The sequence below is a fragment of the Salmo trutta genome, chromosome 20, assembly GCF_901001165.1.
Source record: "Salmo trutta chromosome 20, fSalTru1.1, whole genome shotgun sequence".
Taxonomy (NCBI): domain Eukaryota; kingdom Metazoa; phylum Chordata; class Actinopteri; order Salmoniformes; family Salmonidae; genus Salmo; species Salmo trutta.
The window spans coordinates 27,568,640-27,585,955 of record NC_042976.1 but is presented as its reverse complement, the minus strand read 5'-3'; the positions used below and the strand labels follow the sequence as shown (position 1 = coordinate 27,585,955).

The 17,316-nt window shown below is 44.1% G+C and overlaps 1 protein-coding gene across 3 annotated transcripts in view; it reads right to left on the bottom strand.

The window, feature by feature from the left end:
• LOC115155817 (glycogen synthase kinase-3 beta) overlaps positions 1 to 17,316 on the bottom strand; it is a 40,972-nt gene that overhangs the window by 4,612 nt on the left and 19,044 nt on the right. For 2 of the 3 annotated variants that reach the window (XM_029702787.1, XM_029702784.1), the window contains exons 3-8: positions 11,545 to 11,628; positions 3,809 to 3,919; positions 3,552 to 3,682; positions 3,235 to 3,341; positions 2,997 to 3,094; positions 2,672 to 2,779 (exon numbers count right to left, since the gene is read on the bottom strand). In XM_029702787.1, the coding sequence (XP_029558647.1) occupies positions 2,672 to 2,779; positions 2,997 to 3,094; positions 3,235 to 3,341; positions 3,552 to 3,682; positions 3,809 to 3,919; positions 11,545 to 11,628 (639 nt within the window). The remainder of the gene's footprint in view (positions 1 to 2,671; positions 2,780 to 2,996; positions 3,095 to 3,234; positions 3,342 to 3,551; positions 3,683 to 3,808; positions 3,920 to 11,544; positions 11,629 to 17,316) is intronic. The other variant, XM_029702785.1, reaches the window with a different exon arrangement.

Sequence of the window (17,316 nt, the reverse complement as noted above, 5' to 3'; positions counted from 1 at the left end):
TGGGCAAGGCTGGGCCCTGTTCAAATGCTGTACAATGTCCTCTTTCCTAACTCCCTTCGTTGTAGTTATCACTGACCTGACCAGGGCCCGTTTTCCCAATTGTGATGGAACTTAGGCTTACGCATAGAGAACACCACGCATAGAGAACGGTCGCTAAGCACGTTTTTGGAGCATGTGTCGATACTGTAGGATCGAAAGAAAGGGGGCGCTGCGCTCAGATCAGCTTTTTACATTTAAATCATTCCTTAACACTATAAATATTTCACAATACTGACAACGAATCAGTTCATACAGAGATATTAAAACCTACGGCTGCAAATCGAAGACAGCTTATTCTAATGCTTACCCAATAAAAATGCACCAAATCGGCACATCATTGCACACCTTAGGCTACACATCATGAAATATATTAAGATAAATTGCAGACAGTAACCTACAAATAGCAATCAATTGAGCATGAAATGTACATTATTTCAATATGATTGAAATAGGCCTATAGCCTACTGTTTATATTTGAATGCAGTCATTCATTTGAAGCATCTTTTTATACGTTGCTTGTTTGTATCAATTGCAAAGACATTGGTAACTTTGTATTTGTAATCAACTTTGTTCTGCAGTTATTGGTGGTCACAGAGAGACGATAAACCATGTGATTCTATGTTTAGCAGAGATCTGTGTATAAAGTGATGCGGGAGGGCAAAAAAGCATCTAACAAAGCATTTAGCTGTTCTACGAGTGGTCTGAGGCAGGCGTTAGATTACCAGTGGTCTGAGGCAGGCGTTAGATTACCAGTGGTCTGAGGCAGGCGTTAGATTACCAGCGGTCTGAGGCAGGCGTTAGATTACCAGCGGTCTGAGGCAGGCGTTAGATTACCAGCGGTCTGAGGCAGGCGTTAGATTACCAGCGGTCTGAGGCAGGCGTTAGATTACCAGCGGTCTGAGGCAGGCGTTAGATTACCAGCGGTCTGAGGCAGGCGTTAGATTACCAGCGGTCTGAGGCAGGCGTTAGATTACCAGAGGTCTGAGGCAGGCGTTAGATTACCAGCGGTCTGAGGCAGGCGTTAGATTACCAGTGGTCTGAGGCAGACGTTAGATTACCAGCGGTCTGAGGCAGGCGTTAGATTACCAGCGGTCTGAGGCAGGCGTTAGATTACCAGCGGTCTGAGGCAGGCGTTAGATTACCAGCGGTCTGAGGCAGGCGTTAGATTACCAGCGGTCTGAGGCAGGCGTTAGATTACCAGCGGTCTGAGGCAGGCGTTAGATTACCAGCGGTCTGAGGCAGGCGTTAGATTACCAGCGGTCTGAGGCAGGCGTTAGATTACCAGCGGTCTGAGGCAGGCGTTAGATTACCAGCGGTCTGAGGCAGGCGTTAGATTACCAGCGGTCTGAGGCAGGCGTTAGATTACCAGCGGTCTGAGGCAGGCGTTAGATTACCAGCGGTCTGAGGCAGGCGTTAGATTACCAGCGGTCTGAGGCAGGCGTTAGATTACCAGCGGTCTGAGGCAGCGTTAGATTACCAGCGGTCTGAGGCAGGCGTTAGATTACCAGCGGTCTGAGGCAGGCGTTAGATTACCAGCGGTCTGAGGCAGGCGTTAGATTACCAGCGGTCTGAGGCAGGCGTTAGATTACCAGCGGTCTGAGGCAGGCGTTAGATTACCAGCGGTCTGAGGCAGGCGTTAGATTACCAGCGGTCTGAGGCAGGCGTTAGATTACCAGGGGTCTGAGGCAGGCGTTAGATTACCAGTGGTCTGAGGCAGGCGTTAGATTACCAGTGGTCTGAGGCAGGCGTTAGATTACCAGTGGTCTGAGGCAGGCGTTAGATTACCAGTGGTCTGAGTCAGACGTTAGATTACCAGTGGTCTGAGGCAGGCGTTAGATTACCAGTGGTCTGAGGCAGGCGTTAGATTACCAGTGGTCTGAGGCAGGCGTTAGATTACCAGTGGTCTGAGGCAGGCGTTAGATTACCAGTGGTCTGAGGCAGGCGTTAGATTACCAGTGGTCTGAGGGCAGGCGTTAGATTACCAGTGGTCTGAGGCAGGCGTTAGATTACCAGTGGTCTGAGGCAGGCGTTAGATTACCAGTGGTCTGAGGCAGGCGTTAGATTACCAGTGGTCTGAGGCAGGCGTTAGATTACCAGCGGTCTGAGGCAGGCGTTAGATTACCAGTGGTCTGAGGCAGGCGTTAGATTACCAGTGGTCTGAGGCAGGCGTTAGATTACCAGTGGTCTGAGGCAGGCATTAGATTACGAGCGTTTTCAAGTGCAACGTTAATATTGATGGTTTTGGTAAACAGCTCGGAGATTTAACGATGCTCCTATGAAGGTTCTAACGATGAATTTAGCCTTAAGATGCTTTTGGGAAACCGGGCCCTGATGACTTCTTCATGTGCCCTTGCAGATTAGAAAGAACCTGATGGTTGTAAGCAATTAGGTAGAAACCCCAGCTAGCCTACTGGATAGATGGAGTTGTTACCATATTGCTTACACCTATCCAATCCTTACAGATCTAGGTGGGGCCCATCATGAAGTTCCTAGGTGAATTGATTTTCATAATTGGGGGATACAGATTAAATGAGATGGCAGAGATGAATGCCTGGCAGGCTGACGAGACGAGCACAGAGAAATGATGCTAGGGGAGGGGGTGGATTGTAGAGTAGTAAAATAGTTCCTGTACCTGTTGACTCACCTTAGTCCATGCGTGTGCCTTAATCTGGGGGAACTTGAACTCAGTGTAGTTGGGGTTCATCTCTCGGATCTGCTCCCGTGTTGGGGTCCCCAGAACCTACAGCACAGAGACAGCAGAGGAGAAGAGGGTGAGGGGAAGACAGGGGGAGGAAGAGACAAGCGAGGGAGAGAAGATGACAGAGAGTGTGAGCCGTGAAGAGAGGGTCAATTTGCGAACAACAGGGAGAGAGAGAGAGCGAGAGAGACAACTTTCATTCGATGAAAGAGAGAGAATTGGGTGGCAAACACCAGAACTGACAGGCAGGTATCAGTACCTTGATGATTTCCACCAGCTGATCCACTCCACTGTCGCCGGGGAAGATTGGTTGCCCTAGCAACAGCTCTGCTAGCACACAACCAGCTGACCACACATCTGTAGAGGGGGCGGAGCATCAACAGGAAGATGTTGTGATTTGCATACTTGCTCTAGAGGTGTAACTTTACACCCTAGCCTATCCATGCTAGGGTGTATATTCATTTAAATTGGGATTTAGCAGTTGGCTGTTAGCCTACCTATGCTAGAGGTATAGTCGGTGGCACCAAAGATAAGCTCGGGGGCTCTGTAGTAGCGAGAGCAGATGTAGGACACGTTGGGCTCTCCGCGTACCAGCTGCTTAGCGCTGGACACACAACATCAGCACAACATACTGTCAGTCACACACTCTTCATCATCATAGTCATCAATATCATCACCATGTTCAACGTCCTCGTCATCAGTCATATCATTATCATCATTTTCATTATCAATAACATCACTGTCATAATCATCATCATCAAAGCCAATCAAAGCTAATGAGAACTGCAGATTCTTTCACATAGTTTAAACTGACCTGCCAAAGTCACAGAGTTTGAGCACGGCCGTCTCGGGGTCCAGCAGCAGGTTCTGGGGTTTGATGTCCCGATGGCAGATCCCAAACGAGTGGATGTAGGCCAGACTCCTGAACAGCTGGTACATATATAACTACAACACACACACAGGAGAACATGCACACATTAGAAATGGAGAGCAGAGGACAAGGACACACTTGATGGAAACAGTGTGCACGCGCGCACACACACACACACACACACACACACACACAGGTACCTTGACATAGACCATGGGTAGGGTCTGTTTGGCTCGGCTGTAGTGTCTGGCCACTCTGTAGACCGTCTCAGGAACATAGTCCAGTACCAGGTTCAGATACACCTCATCCTTCTGTTACACAGAAACAGGGGGGGGTTAGGCAACACCCACGCACAATGTAACTATTGTTTGACTATCAGTGACTCTCTCTCTCGCTCACTGCCGCAGACAGTGATGTCATTTCCTGCCGCGGGCACCAGGGGGCTTTGCGCTGCACCCCACCCCTATAGCAAGCCTACCGCTCAATCCCTCTTCCTCTGATCTGATTGGTGGAGGTCAACAGTCTGCCGTGAGGTCACATGCCAGCCGTTCCTCATCTCTGAGCTCAGACTTCATCCATACTGCCCTTGAAGGTGCCCGAAGAAGGACGGAGCGAAGCGGCAGGTCAACTTTTCCTTTCTACTTCACTCATCTTCCACTCCTCCTCTCTCTCTCACCTACTTCACTCATCTTCCACTCCTCCTCTCTCTCTCACCTACTTCACTCATCTTCCACTCCTCCTCTCTCTCTCACCTACTTCACTCATTTTCCACTCCTCCTCTCTCTCTCACCTACTTCACTCATCTTCCACTCCTCCTCTCTCTCTCACCTACTTCACTCATCTTCCACTCCTCCTCTCTCTCTCACCTACTTCACTCATCTTCCACTCCTCCTCTCTCTCTCACCTACTTCACTCATCTTCCACTCCTCCTCTCTCTCTCACCTACTTCACTCATCTTCCACTCCTCCTCTCTCTCTCACCTACTTCACTCATCTTCCACTCCTCCTCTCTCTCTCACCTACTTCACTCATCTTCCACTCCTCCTCTCTCTCTCACCTACTTCACTCATCTTCCACTCCTCCTCTCTCTCTCACCTACTTCACTCATCTTCCACTCCTCCTCTCTCTCTCACCTACTTCACTCATTTTCCACTCCTCCTCTCTCTCTCACCTACTTCACTCATCTTCCACTCCTCCTCTCTCTCTCACCTACTTCACTCATCTTCCACTCCTCCTCTCTCTCTCACCTACTTCACTCATTTTCCACTCCTCCTCTCTCTCTCACCTACTTCACTCATCTTCCACTCCTCCTCTCTCTCTCACCTACTTCACTCATCTTCCACTCCTCCTCTCTCTCTCTCACCTACTTCACTCATCTTCCACTCCTCCTCTCTCTCTCACCTACTTCACTCATCTTCCACTCCTCCTCTCTCTCTCACCTACTTCACTCATCTTCCACTCCTCCTCTCTCTCTCACCTACTTCACTCATCTTCCACTCCTCCTCTCTCTCTCACCTATTAGACTCCTCTCCCTCCCTCTGTTAGCAGAGCCAGTCAGCAAACTAACCAGAGGAGACAGGTTGTAGCGTGAGAAGCTAGCTGGCTGTTCATGTGAGCTAGTGTTATCATGGAGTCTGAAGAGACTGCCAATCTGACACAATTCTGTCTACTAGAATATATCTGTCTGGACTGACCCTTTTCTCTTTCTCACGCATACCGTAGACACACATACAGTCGCACGTACACACACAAACACCCCAAGACATGGCATCCAGTCTGACAAATGTTTTTTTACAGGTTAAGGTGATGGTGCTCACACCTCAACATAATTTATCGATAACAGTAGGATTTACAGAGAGAAAGAGTGAAAGAGATAGCACAGAGAGAGCCCAGAGAGAAAGAGGGAGCACGAGCACTCATTTCAGAATAATTCACACTACAAGTCTGTACATATTCAACTAGGAAGACTAGAGCACTTAAAAAGCATGAGCCTGGCATCCTGTCAAAGACATATAAAGATATTAGTACTGCCATCTGGTTTGGGCTTAGTGGGACTATAATTTATTTTCAACAGGACAATGACCCAACACACCTCCAGGCTGTGTAAGGGCTATTTGTCCAAGAGTGTTGGACTGCTGCATCAGATGACCTGGCCTCCACAATCCCCCGACCTCAACCAAATTGAGATGGTTTGGGATGAATCGGATCGCAGAGCGAGGGAAAAGCAGCCAACAAGTGCTCAGCATATGTGGGAACTCCTTCAAGACTGTTGGAAAAGCATTCCAGGTGAAGCTGGTTGAGAGAATGCCAAGGTTGTGCAAAGCTGTCATCAAGGCAAAGGTGGCTACATTGAAGAATCTCAAATATTGTAATGATGGGGCGGTGAGTCGGAAGCAGGGGAAACATTTTAATAAAACAACAAAACCAAGACACTAACATAAGGCAGTACCCCGTTACACAAGAACAATACCAACTGGTGAGTGAACCTGGGAGAGTGACATATAAAGGGGAGGAAATGATTACGTAATGGAGTCCCGGTGTGAATCATAATGACTAACAGGTGCGCATAATGATGAGTGCCAGGTGTGCATAATTGTACGCCGGAGGGGAGGAGCAGACGTGACGAATATAAAATATATTTTGATGTGTCTAACACTTTTTTGGTTACTACATGATTCCATGTGTTATTTCATAGTTTTGATGTCTTCATTATTATTCTACAATGTAGAAAATAGTCAAATCAATAAAAACCCTTGAGTAGGTGTTTTAAAACTTTTGACCGGTAGTGTAGATGAACAAACAAGTTGTGGGTGTGTCAAGGCTTGGCCCCTCACTGGCCAATCAGAACGTGCTCCATGGCTAAATATGTGGTTGCTTCAAGTAGTGTATTTAGTCTTTTATGTACTGCCTTGGAATCAACTCCAATGTTACACCATTATAGTTTGTTAACCTCTACGGGCCACGGTGGCAGTATTGAGAATTTTGAAAAAAATACGTGCCCATTTTTGAATGCCTCCTACACCAACTCAGAAGCTAGGATATGCATATTATTAACACATTCGGATAGAAAACACTCTGAATTTTCTAAAACAGTTTGAATGGTGTCTGTAAGTATAACAAAACTCATATTGCAGGCAAAAAGCTGAGAAAAATAGATTTAAAAAAAATGAGAATTTTGTGGCTGTACTATTTAGTGTCATTGTTTATTAGATACCATAGTGAGAAAGGATTCAGTTCGCAACTCCTACGGATTCCACTAGATGTCAGCGATCTTTATAAAGTTGTTTGAAGCTTCCATGATTAACAGGGAGCAAATAAGAATGCATTGAAGTTGACGTCCGTGGGATGTCGTCACTTCCATTATGGCCTGCACCTGCGCAATCATGAGACACGGGACATTTTTCAAAAACGTTTTTCTAGACACAGGTGAGGTCGGGTTGAAACATTACTGATGTTTCACGTTAAAAATGGCTCTAAAGATTGATGCTAAACAACGTTTGACATGTTTGAACAAACATAAATAGATTATTTTTGTAACTTTTTTAACTTTTTGCCGTGACTTCACACACCCCCCCGCGCTACTTTTTAGTAGCCACCGAAGCGCTAACAACATGGAACAACTTGGAGTTCTTTGGACATCAATTATGAACTTTGTCAAAAGAAACCACATTTGTTGTGGACCTGGAATTCCTGGAACTGCCAATGGATGAAGATAATCAAAGGTAATGGATTATTGACAATAGTATTATTGATATTACATGGTTACAAGATGATGCTAAGCTAATTAGGCTAGCTTATTGTTCTAAGCACAGCACCTGGTTTATTGCAACTTGTGATTTCCCAGTAAAGTTATTTTGAAATCTGGCAAGACAGTATCATTTACGAAATGTTAAACTATAATTATTTGAATGACAATATTATAATTTACCAATGTTTTCGAATAGTAATTTGGAAAATTGTAACGTTGTTCACCGGAAGCATTTCAGAGAAGAAAAAAATCAGAATTTCACAGCTACTGTAAAATGCGGTTTTTGGATATAAATATGAACTTGATGGAACAAAAAATGCATGTATTGTATAACATAATGTCCTAGGAGTGTCATCTGATGGAGATTGTCAAAGGTTGGTGCATAATTTTAGCTGGTTTCTGCTTTTGGTGACGCCTGACCTTGAATTGAAAATGGATGTTTGTACTTTTGTGGCTATGTACTGTCCTAACATAATCTAACTTTATGCTTTTGCCGTAAAGCCTCTTTGAAAATCGGACAATGTGGTTAGATTAAGGAGATGTTTATCTTTTAAATGGTGTAAAATAGTTGATTGTTTGAGAAATTGAAATTATTAGATTTTTGATGTTTTGAATTTCCAGCCTTGCTAGCAATCCCGTCTCAGGGTTCATTGCTAACCCGTGGCCTCAACAGGTTAAACAGCGTACAGACACAAAATAACTAAATGTAGACCTATCCCATCTTTGCTAAACATGTTAACATGAACCTGTTTGCAGTCCGCATTGTTCTAAGTAATTTCATGGATTCAATGTGGAAATATATACATAGCATTAGCACTGATGTAGGGCTAGGCCTACTGTAAATTGCATTATGGCTGAGCATGGACATCCCAAACGCTGTCAATAAGCAAGATTCAATTCATTATTGATAAGGCCTAAAAAGAAAGTGAATAATGTTAATTCAATTCTAATCAGGCTTTATGTCTAAATACACTTACAGGTACCATCATTTCTTCCTGTGGGCACATCATATTAAAACAACTCAGACTATGGAGGGTTTTACACACATCATATTAAAACAACTCAGACTATGGAGGGTTTTACACACATCATATTAAAACAACGCAGACTATGGAGGGTTTTACACACATCATATTAAAACAACGCAGACTATGGAGGGTTTTACACACATCCAAACTTCACACAGTAGCAGGACAAAGAACCAATATAAAGAGAAAGGCAGAATATCCAGTCACCCTTATACTGCTCCAAAATATAATGTTTTATCGGCATATTGGAACCATCTACAGATCGCATCCACACTGTCATTGCATGCGCGCCACGGCCGTTCTCACCATAAAACCAAGGAAAGTTTGGTTTTAATCAAATTAAATGAAAAACAAGCACTGTTTTTATTTCTAACAACAATAAATACATGTCAAATGTAATGATATCATAAAATCACCGTAATAAAAAAAAACATGAGACATTGCTGTTGAATCAACCTTCGTTATAGCAGGCCTAGTGTAAGAGTAGCCTACCAGGGGCTGGGGTTTTAAAAATATGAAACGGAAAATAAACATTTATTACTGGAAAATAACTTCTAAATGCGAGGTTCACCAAGGTTCTCATCTCTCATGTCATGATGGGCATGGACAGATGTAACCTACATAACGGAGGATTTATGTACGTACAAAGCATGGCTAAAATAATGCAGGCCTGCCTACAATAAATAAAAAGGGGAACGTCAGCTCACTGTTTTTGCTCCTCTCAAACTTTATCTTTTAATACAGCTTTGGTGATTAAGAATTATTTCCAAGCGGTCTCACAAGCCAAACACGCTAGTGGTTAGAGCGTTGGGTCAGTAACCGAAAGGTTGCTGGATCAAATCCCCAAGCAGACAAGGCTATGCTTGGATTTTAATCAAATAAAGCAAAATGGGGGAAAAAAAACATTAAGTGTTTCATGAAGTATACAGATACCGAAACCACATCTTGTTCCATGTGCATATGGGAAGGGTGCGTCAAGGATTACCGCTGTCAAAATTCATGCCATAACCAACTGCTTTACCGCTAAAATCTGCTTTGGTTGGTTTAAATATCCCTACCAGCGCTGCCTGAAATGAGCACTTTGGCTCATGTTTTTAAGGACACACTTCAAATATATCCACCCCTCCCATCTGAGCATAAGCTAGCTGATATTAAACAGGTAAATTGAGGAACCTGGCGTTATGGCTGGAAAATGCCAGTGCGGCAGTTTTTACATGACTAAATTGAAAACTAACGTGCGTTTGAAACTAACGCCACCTTAACGCCAGCCAAAAATAGAGCCCTTGAACTGTGTTTCAGGTGTGTTGTGTACGTGAGTTAAGAGTGAACCAGAGAAGTGTTCAATCAGTCCAGAATCCGACCTTGCATAACTCCACATAATCCTAACACTACTTCTAACAGTGCTACTGCTAACAGCAAATACTACTGCTGCTTCTAACACTACTACTGCTACTACTAACACTACATCTAGTGCTACTGCTGCTACTAATACTACTGCTGCTAGTAATACTTCTAATACTATTAATACTACTGCTCATAACACTAGTTCAGCTAATACTAGTGCTGCAGCTAGCACTACTGCTGCTATTAATACTACTGCTGCTACTAATACTATTGCTAAAGCTAGTGCTACTGCTAAAACTACTGCTAACAGCTAACTCTACTGTTTCTACTACTGCTTCTACTAACACTATTGCTGCTACTAATACTATTGCTACAGCTAGCACTACTGGGGAGGCAGGTAGCCTAGTGGTTAGAGCGTTAGGCCAGTAACCGAAAGGTTGCTGGATTGAATCCCTGAGCTGAGAAGGTAAAAATGTTGTTTTGCCCTTGAACAAGGCAGTTAACCCACTGTTCCCCGGTAGGCCGTCATTGTAAATAAGAATTTGTTCTTAACTGACTTGCCTAGATAAATAAATGTTAAATAAAAAAAATACTGCTGCTACTAATACTACTGCTAACAGCTAACGTTACTGCTACTACTAATACTACTGCTGCTACTAATACTTTTGCTACAGCTAGCGCTACTGCTGCTACTAATACTACTGCTAACAGCTAACGCTACTGCTGTTACTAACACTATTGCTACTGCTAACACTATTTCTACTGCTAGCGCTACTGCTAACACTTTTGCTACTGCTAACACAACTGCTAAAAACTGTAATCCCCAGCCGAATCATCCTATGCCAGCTATCCACAATTAGAACAGAGAGAAATAAGGGGGTAGGAGGAAATGAGAGGAGATGGAGAAGAGAGACGAGAAGAGTGAGGCTCACAAGAAGGCGCCTAGCAGCTGGTGTTTCCTAAAATTAGCAGGTGGCCTTTAGTCAGGCAACCCCCTTGCTCTGTGCACTCTCCCCTCTCCCCCAGCCTCTCTCTCTAATCCTCACGCATGGGCACCCCAACCCCAGTCCAGACTAGGTTTCCTAGGTGGGAGGATTCATTTCTGCATTGTCATGGACCTGATTCTGTGAGTGCTTGCATACGTGCACTCTGACAGATTGGACACACGAGTGTGGTCTATATTTGTCAGTGCTCTCCCTATCACCATCCGAATGACAGCTTCTACGAACTCAACCATTCATGGGTTATGAATACTGAGAGAAGGAATATTCAGAAGGAACAGGACATTCAGACAAACAGCCATACAGATAAACAGACAGAGGGACACAGACAGACGCACACAGAGGGACACAGAGGGACACAGACGGACACAGAGGGACACAGACGGACACAGACAGACACACAGACAGACACACAGACACACAGACAGAGACAGAGGGACACAGACAGAGACAGAGGGACACAGACAGAGACAGAGGGACACAGACAGAGACAGAGGGACACAGACAGAGACAGAGGGACACAGACAGAGACAGAGGGACACAGACAGAGACAGAGGGACACAGACAGAGACAGAGGGACACAGACAGACAGAGGGACACAGACAGAGACAGAGGGACAAAGACAGACAGAGGGACACAGACAGACAGAGGGACACAGACAGAGACAGAGGGACACAGACAGACAGAGGGACACAGACAGAGACAGAGGGACACAGACAGACACAGAGGGACACAGACAGACACAGAGGGACACAGACAGACACAGAGGGACACAGACAGACAGACAGACAGAGGGACACAGACAGACAGAGGGACCTTGTCTCCGCTGGAGTAGAAGAAGTAGCGCAGGCGAACGATGTTGCAGTGGTCCAGCTTCCTCATGATCTGCAGCTCGCGGTTCTGACGGGGAGAGAGAGACAGATGTCAGTCAATACTACTTACTGTTTCAACAGGGTACAGCATGAGCAGATGGAGAGTCAGGTTAGACTACAGAAACACAGCAGAGATTTGATTCCCATCAATATACAATAAATGTTGGCCCTCAATCTGGAGAACTCCAGGTCAAACAGGCCAAAAGAAGGAGTAGCCACCCACAGAGGATGAGTAGCCAGAGCTCACAGCTCTGATCCACACCGGAATGCAGAGAGAGAGAGAAAGCAGGAAAGCCAGGAGTGTTCAACAGAACTACAGAAATGTCCCTGGGATACGCAGCCATTTGAGTGTGACTGGGAGTGGAGGTTGGGAACGACTTGGATGTAATCCTGTAACTAAGGAAGAACAAGACCACTGAGAGGGCAGTACACTGACAGAGACAAAATCATCTTATACTCTGACAAACAAACTACATGCATAGGGTACTGTATGGAGGGACACATATGAGCAATGTTAGCCTACTACTGTAATCTCATCTACCATTGAGACACCCCCTCAACTAGCCAGTGACATCATCACAATCCTCCAATGTGGTTTCCTGTTTCTCACAGACAGAGACATACAGGCCAGCAGACAAGCATGCATTGCAAACTGGCAACGCCCTCTTTCCCAGCGCCAGGGAGAGGAGAGGACGTAGTGCCATACGGAGCAGAGCAGAGCAGAAGATGGCACTGCAATCATTACTGCTGACCTGTCATATACTGCACTGGGACAGAGACATGGTGAGGATAGAGACAGAGACTGTAAACCACAGTGACATCATGACACACAACCAACATGGAAGTTGTCATACAGACAGACACTAACAGGATGGTAAAGCAGAGTACACACACATCAGAACATCCTACAAACACACGCACTAGGGATGGGCATGAGTAATCAAGTACTCGAACGGACGTCAAAACTCTATCTTAATCCAGAGATAAAAACATCTTCAAATACTGTAAAACTATTTGGTGGAATGTGCTTTGTGCCTGCCCGAACGGGCAACTGAAATGTCTTGAAGACAACATTAACTTGTTTTGACTCGAGTGCTCCATTTGTACATGTGCATTGGCAGGGCACAACAAAAAAAGAAACCAAGCCAGGCATCACACAGCTCTTCTACCTAAACTCCCGTTCCCCTCCATGTCTCACTTATTTGTGTTCCCGACCACTCCCTCTATACACTCGTGCTGCTGAGTGTGCACGCAAGCTCCCATAGGCCTACAGAAATAAATGCCTATTAAAAAAAACGTATCTAACTGATGTGATACACAAGCTACAAATAAAAACAGTTTTATCACACATTCAAAATGGACTGGTTGATTGAAGTAGGTAAAATGTGTTCCAACAACGAGCTGCAGTTTTGGAATAATTGCATCCTGTCTATTTTCCGCTTAAATGGATACTTAGGGATATAAAGTATCCCTTTAAGCTACTTCGCCAACTGCTAGAGCCAGGGGTCTCCAACAGGTCGATCGCGGTCTACCAGTAGCTCGTAGCTTACCAAACAACTCTGAAAGTACATGCAATTTTCACGTGTTCCACCGCAAACTGTCATAAACACATCTGACAGTATCAGACACCGCAAGCTCTCGGCTATGATCTAATGTTAGCAACATTGACATTATCCCACCCCTAGTTACCAACTATTGGCTTAACCAAACCTAACAATATCTGTCAATTAATTTCTAGTAACATTGCCCCTGTCTGTCTGTGTGGTGCGCGCGTTTGTCTATCGCTTCATGTGAAGCCAGTTGATGTCATAACCGTCTTGTGGGTTGACAGAAATACTTTCCCCAAAACCTTCTCAATTAAATGTTAACTGCAAAGTTGGCTAACCTGGCAGAAGTATATCTTGAGTAAGTATATTTGTATCTTTAATTTGCTAACTTTGCCATGAAATGAGTAGCAGCAGTACAGAACCATTGCTAGACCAGCACATTAGATGGCATATTCCTCACTCGCTAAATGCGCAATTAAAGGGCCAGTAGCACAATTAAAGGGGAATTACACAAAAAGTTTTCTTCCAGACCAAAGAACCTCTATGAACCATTGTAACTAATATATAATCTAAACCCAGACAATATAAAATGGAGAAAACATAATTTGGGAACATTTTGGTGACCCCTGGCCTAGGCTATAACCCCCCTAAACATACAGTAGACAGGTTCCACACTGAAAATATGCTACAACATTAGTTTGATAAAGACAAAGAGCGTATTTTCATCAGAATCATTAAGCCAACTCACTAGACAGATGTCGTGGCCATAATTCATCAACATACAGCTTTCATTGTGGAATTGTTCATCTATGTTTAAAATTCCAAAGAACAGCCAGAATAAACTAAATTGCACGACTGTATGTCAAAAAGAAAACATATTTTGGTTTGTAACCCTGAAGAAATTCTCTTTCAACTTGCCAAACAGAGCCCTGTTTCAAATGATCACTTTTTGAGAAAAACTGTTCCAGTTTTTGTTTTAGAGGCGCACTTTTTTAAGTTTTATAAGGGCTCGGAAAATTAACATAACAAGGCTATGCCATTGTACAGCCTAAGGCTTCTACAAACAAGCATCACTACTGAGGTTACTGCCTTTTTGAAGATTGTGTTCCACGGTCTAATATAACCAGTTGATATTACGGTCTCAAAAAATGTATCTTAAATGGCACTTGTTTTTTTATTGACAGAATACACTGAGTGAACAAAAAATGAAGAATTAAGCTCTTTCCATGACATAGACTGACCAGGTGAATACCGTTGAAAGCTATGACCCCTTATTGATGTCACTTGTTAAATCCACTTCAATCAGTGTAGATCAGTGGTTCCCAAACGTTTTATAGTCCCGTACCCCTTCAAACATTCAACCTCCAGCTGCATACCCCCTCTAGCACCAGGGTCAGCGCACTCTCAAATGTTTTTTTTTGCCATCATTGTAAACCTGCCACACACACAGACTATACGATACATTTATTAAACATAAGAATGAGTGTAAGTTTTTGTCAAAACCCAGCTTGTGGGAAGTGACAAAGAGCTCTTATAGGACCAGGACACAAATAATAATATGATAATAAATCATTTTGCTCTTTATTTAGCCATCTTACATATAAAACCTTATTTGTTCATCAAAAATTATGACTAACTCACCACAGGATAATGAGAAGGGTGTGCTTGAAAGGATGCACATAACTCTGCAATGTTGGGTTGAATTGGAGAGTCTCAGTCTTAAATCATTTTCCACACACAGTCTGTGCCTGTATTTAGTTTTCATGCTAGTGAGGGCTGAGAATCCACTCTCACATAGGTACGTGGCTGCAAAAGGAATCAGTGTCTTAACAGTGCGATTTGTCAAGGCAGGATACTCTGAGCGCAGCCCAATCCAGAAATCTGGCAGTGGCTTCTGATTAAATTCAATTTTCACAGAACTGCTTCTTGCAATTTCGATGAGGCTCTCTTGTTCAGATATTGGTAAGTGGACTGGAAACAGGGCATGAAAGGGATAACGAATCTAGTTGTTTGTGTCATCCGTTTCGGGAAAGTAGCTGCGTAATTGCGCACCCAACTCATTCAGGTGCTTCGCTATATCACATTTGGCATTGTCCATATTCTTGAGTTCATTTGCACGCAAAACTAATTATACAATGATGGAAAGACCTGTGTGTTGGCCTTGTTAATGCAGACAGAAAAGAGCTCCAACTTCTTAATCATAGCCTCAATTTTATCCCACACATTGAATATAGTTGCGGAGAGTCCCTGTAATCCTAGATTCAGATCATTCATGCGAGAAAAAACATCACCCAGATAGGCCAGCTGTGTGAGAAATGTGTCATCATGCAAGCGGTCAGACAAGTGAAAATTATGGTCCGAAAGTCACTCCTACGTTGTCTTGGCAGTGTGCTTCGGGTCGTTGTCCTGTTGGAAGGTGAACCTTCGCCCCAGTCTGTGGTCCTGAGCGCTCTGGAGCAGGTTTTCATCAAGGATCTCTTTGTACTTTGCTCCGTTTATCTTTCCCTTGATCCTTACTAGTCTCCCAGTCCCTGCTGCTGAAAAACATCCCCAAAGCATGATGCTGCCACCACCATGCTTCTCCATAGGGATGGTATTGGCCAGGTGATGAGCGGTGCCTGGTTTCCTCCAGACGTGACGCTTGGCATTAAGGCCAAAGAGTTCAATCTTGGTTTCATCAGCCCAAAGAATCTTGTTTCTCATGGTCTGATAGTCCTTTAGGAGCCCTTTGGCAAACTTCAAGCGGGCTGTCATGTGCATTTTATTGAGGAGTGGCCACTCTACCATAAAGGCCTGAGTGCTGCAGAGATGGTTGTCCTTCTGGAAGGTTCTCCCATCTCCACAGAGGAACTCCAGAGCTCTGTCAGAGTGGGTTCTTGGTCACCTCCCTGAGGAGACATTTTTGGTATCCTTCCCCAGATCTGTGCCTCGACACAATCCTGTCTTGGAGCTCTAAGGACAATTCCTTTGACCTCATGTCTTGGTTTATACTCTGACATGCACTGTCAACTGTGGGACCTAATATAGACAAGTGTGTGCCTTTCCAAATCATGTCCAATCAATTGAATTTACCACAGGTGGACTCATATCAAGTTGTAGAAACATCTCAAGGATGATCAATGGAAACAGGATGCGCCTGAGCTCAATTTCGAGTCTCATAGCAAAGGGTCTGAATAGTTATGTAATGAAGTTATTCCTGTTTTTGTATTTTTAATAAGTTAGCAAACTTTTTTTAAAACTGTTTTTGCTTTGTCATTATGGGGTATTGTGTGTAGATTGATAAAGAACATTTTTATTTAATCAATTTTAGAATAAGGCTGTAACATAACAAAATGTGGAAAAAGTTAAGGGGTCTGAATACTTTCCGAATGCACTGTGTGTGTGTGTGTGTGTGTGTGTGTGTGTGTGTGTGTGTGTGTGTGTGTGTGTGTGTGGAGCAGTCATGTGAGGAGACTTAGCGCTCAACAGTCATCGAGTTCACTCTTCCTAACAGCCCCTACATAGGGAGAGAGAGAAAAAGATGGGGTTTGGCTGCTATAAAGGGAAAACAGAACACCTAAAGAGAGAGAAAAATGTGTTAGAAGCTAAGTCTGCTATTGCCTTACGAGCCTGTCTGGCAGAGACTGCTAGCTAGGCTAAGATTAGCAGCCTATGTTGAACTCTGAATAAGACAATACCTCAAACCAACATATCACTTCTGTCCAACTGTTCAGTACATCTACTGCTCCAAAGCCAAAGCTAGTGACCTGACAATGACACTCCAAAGCTAGTTTCCTGACAATGACACTCCAAAGCTAGTGACTTTAATGAAAATCCCAAGCTAGTAACTAATGCTAATGTAAACAGAAAAAAGAAGACTCTCCCTCTCTCTAGGACTGTCTGTCTGTGTCTTTGTCCTCAGGCTCTCAGCTAGCAGCAGGACACTGGCCAGTGCCACCATCACCAACAGGCCTTGCTGTCAACACAACAAGGAGCTGGGACATGTTCCCTCCTCTAAGGGACAACAACAACACATCAGTCAATCCTATTCACAGACCTACATAGGGATATTGATGGTATCCTGAGGCCTAGGAGAAATTTGGTTACTATGGCGACGATCCTGAACTTGACACACACACATACACACACACAATGTTACGCAGAGCAGCCATCATTGCATTCACTGCTAC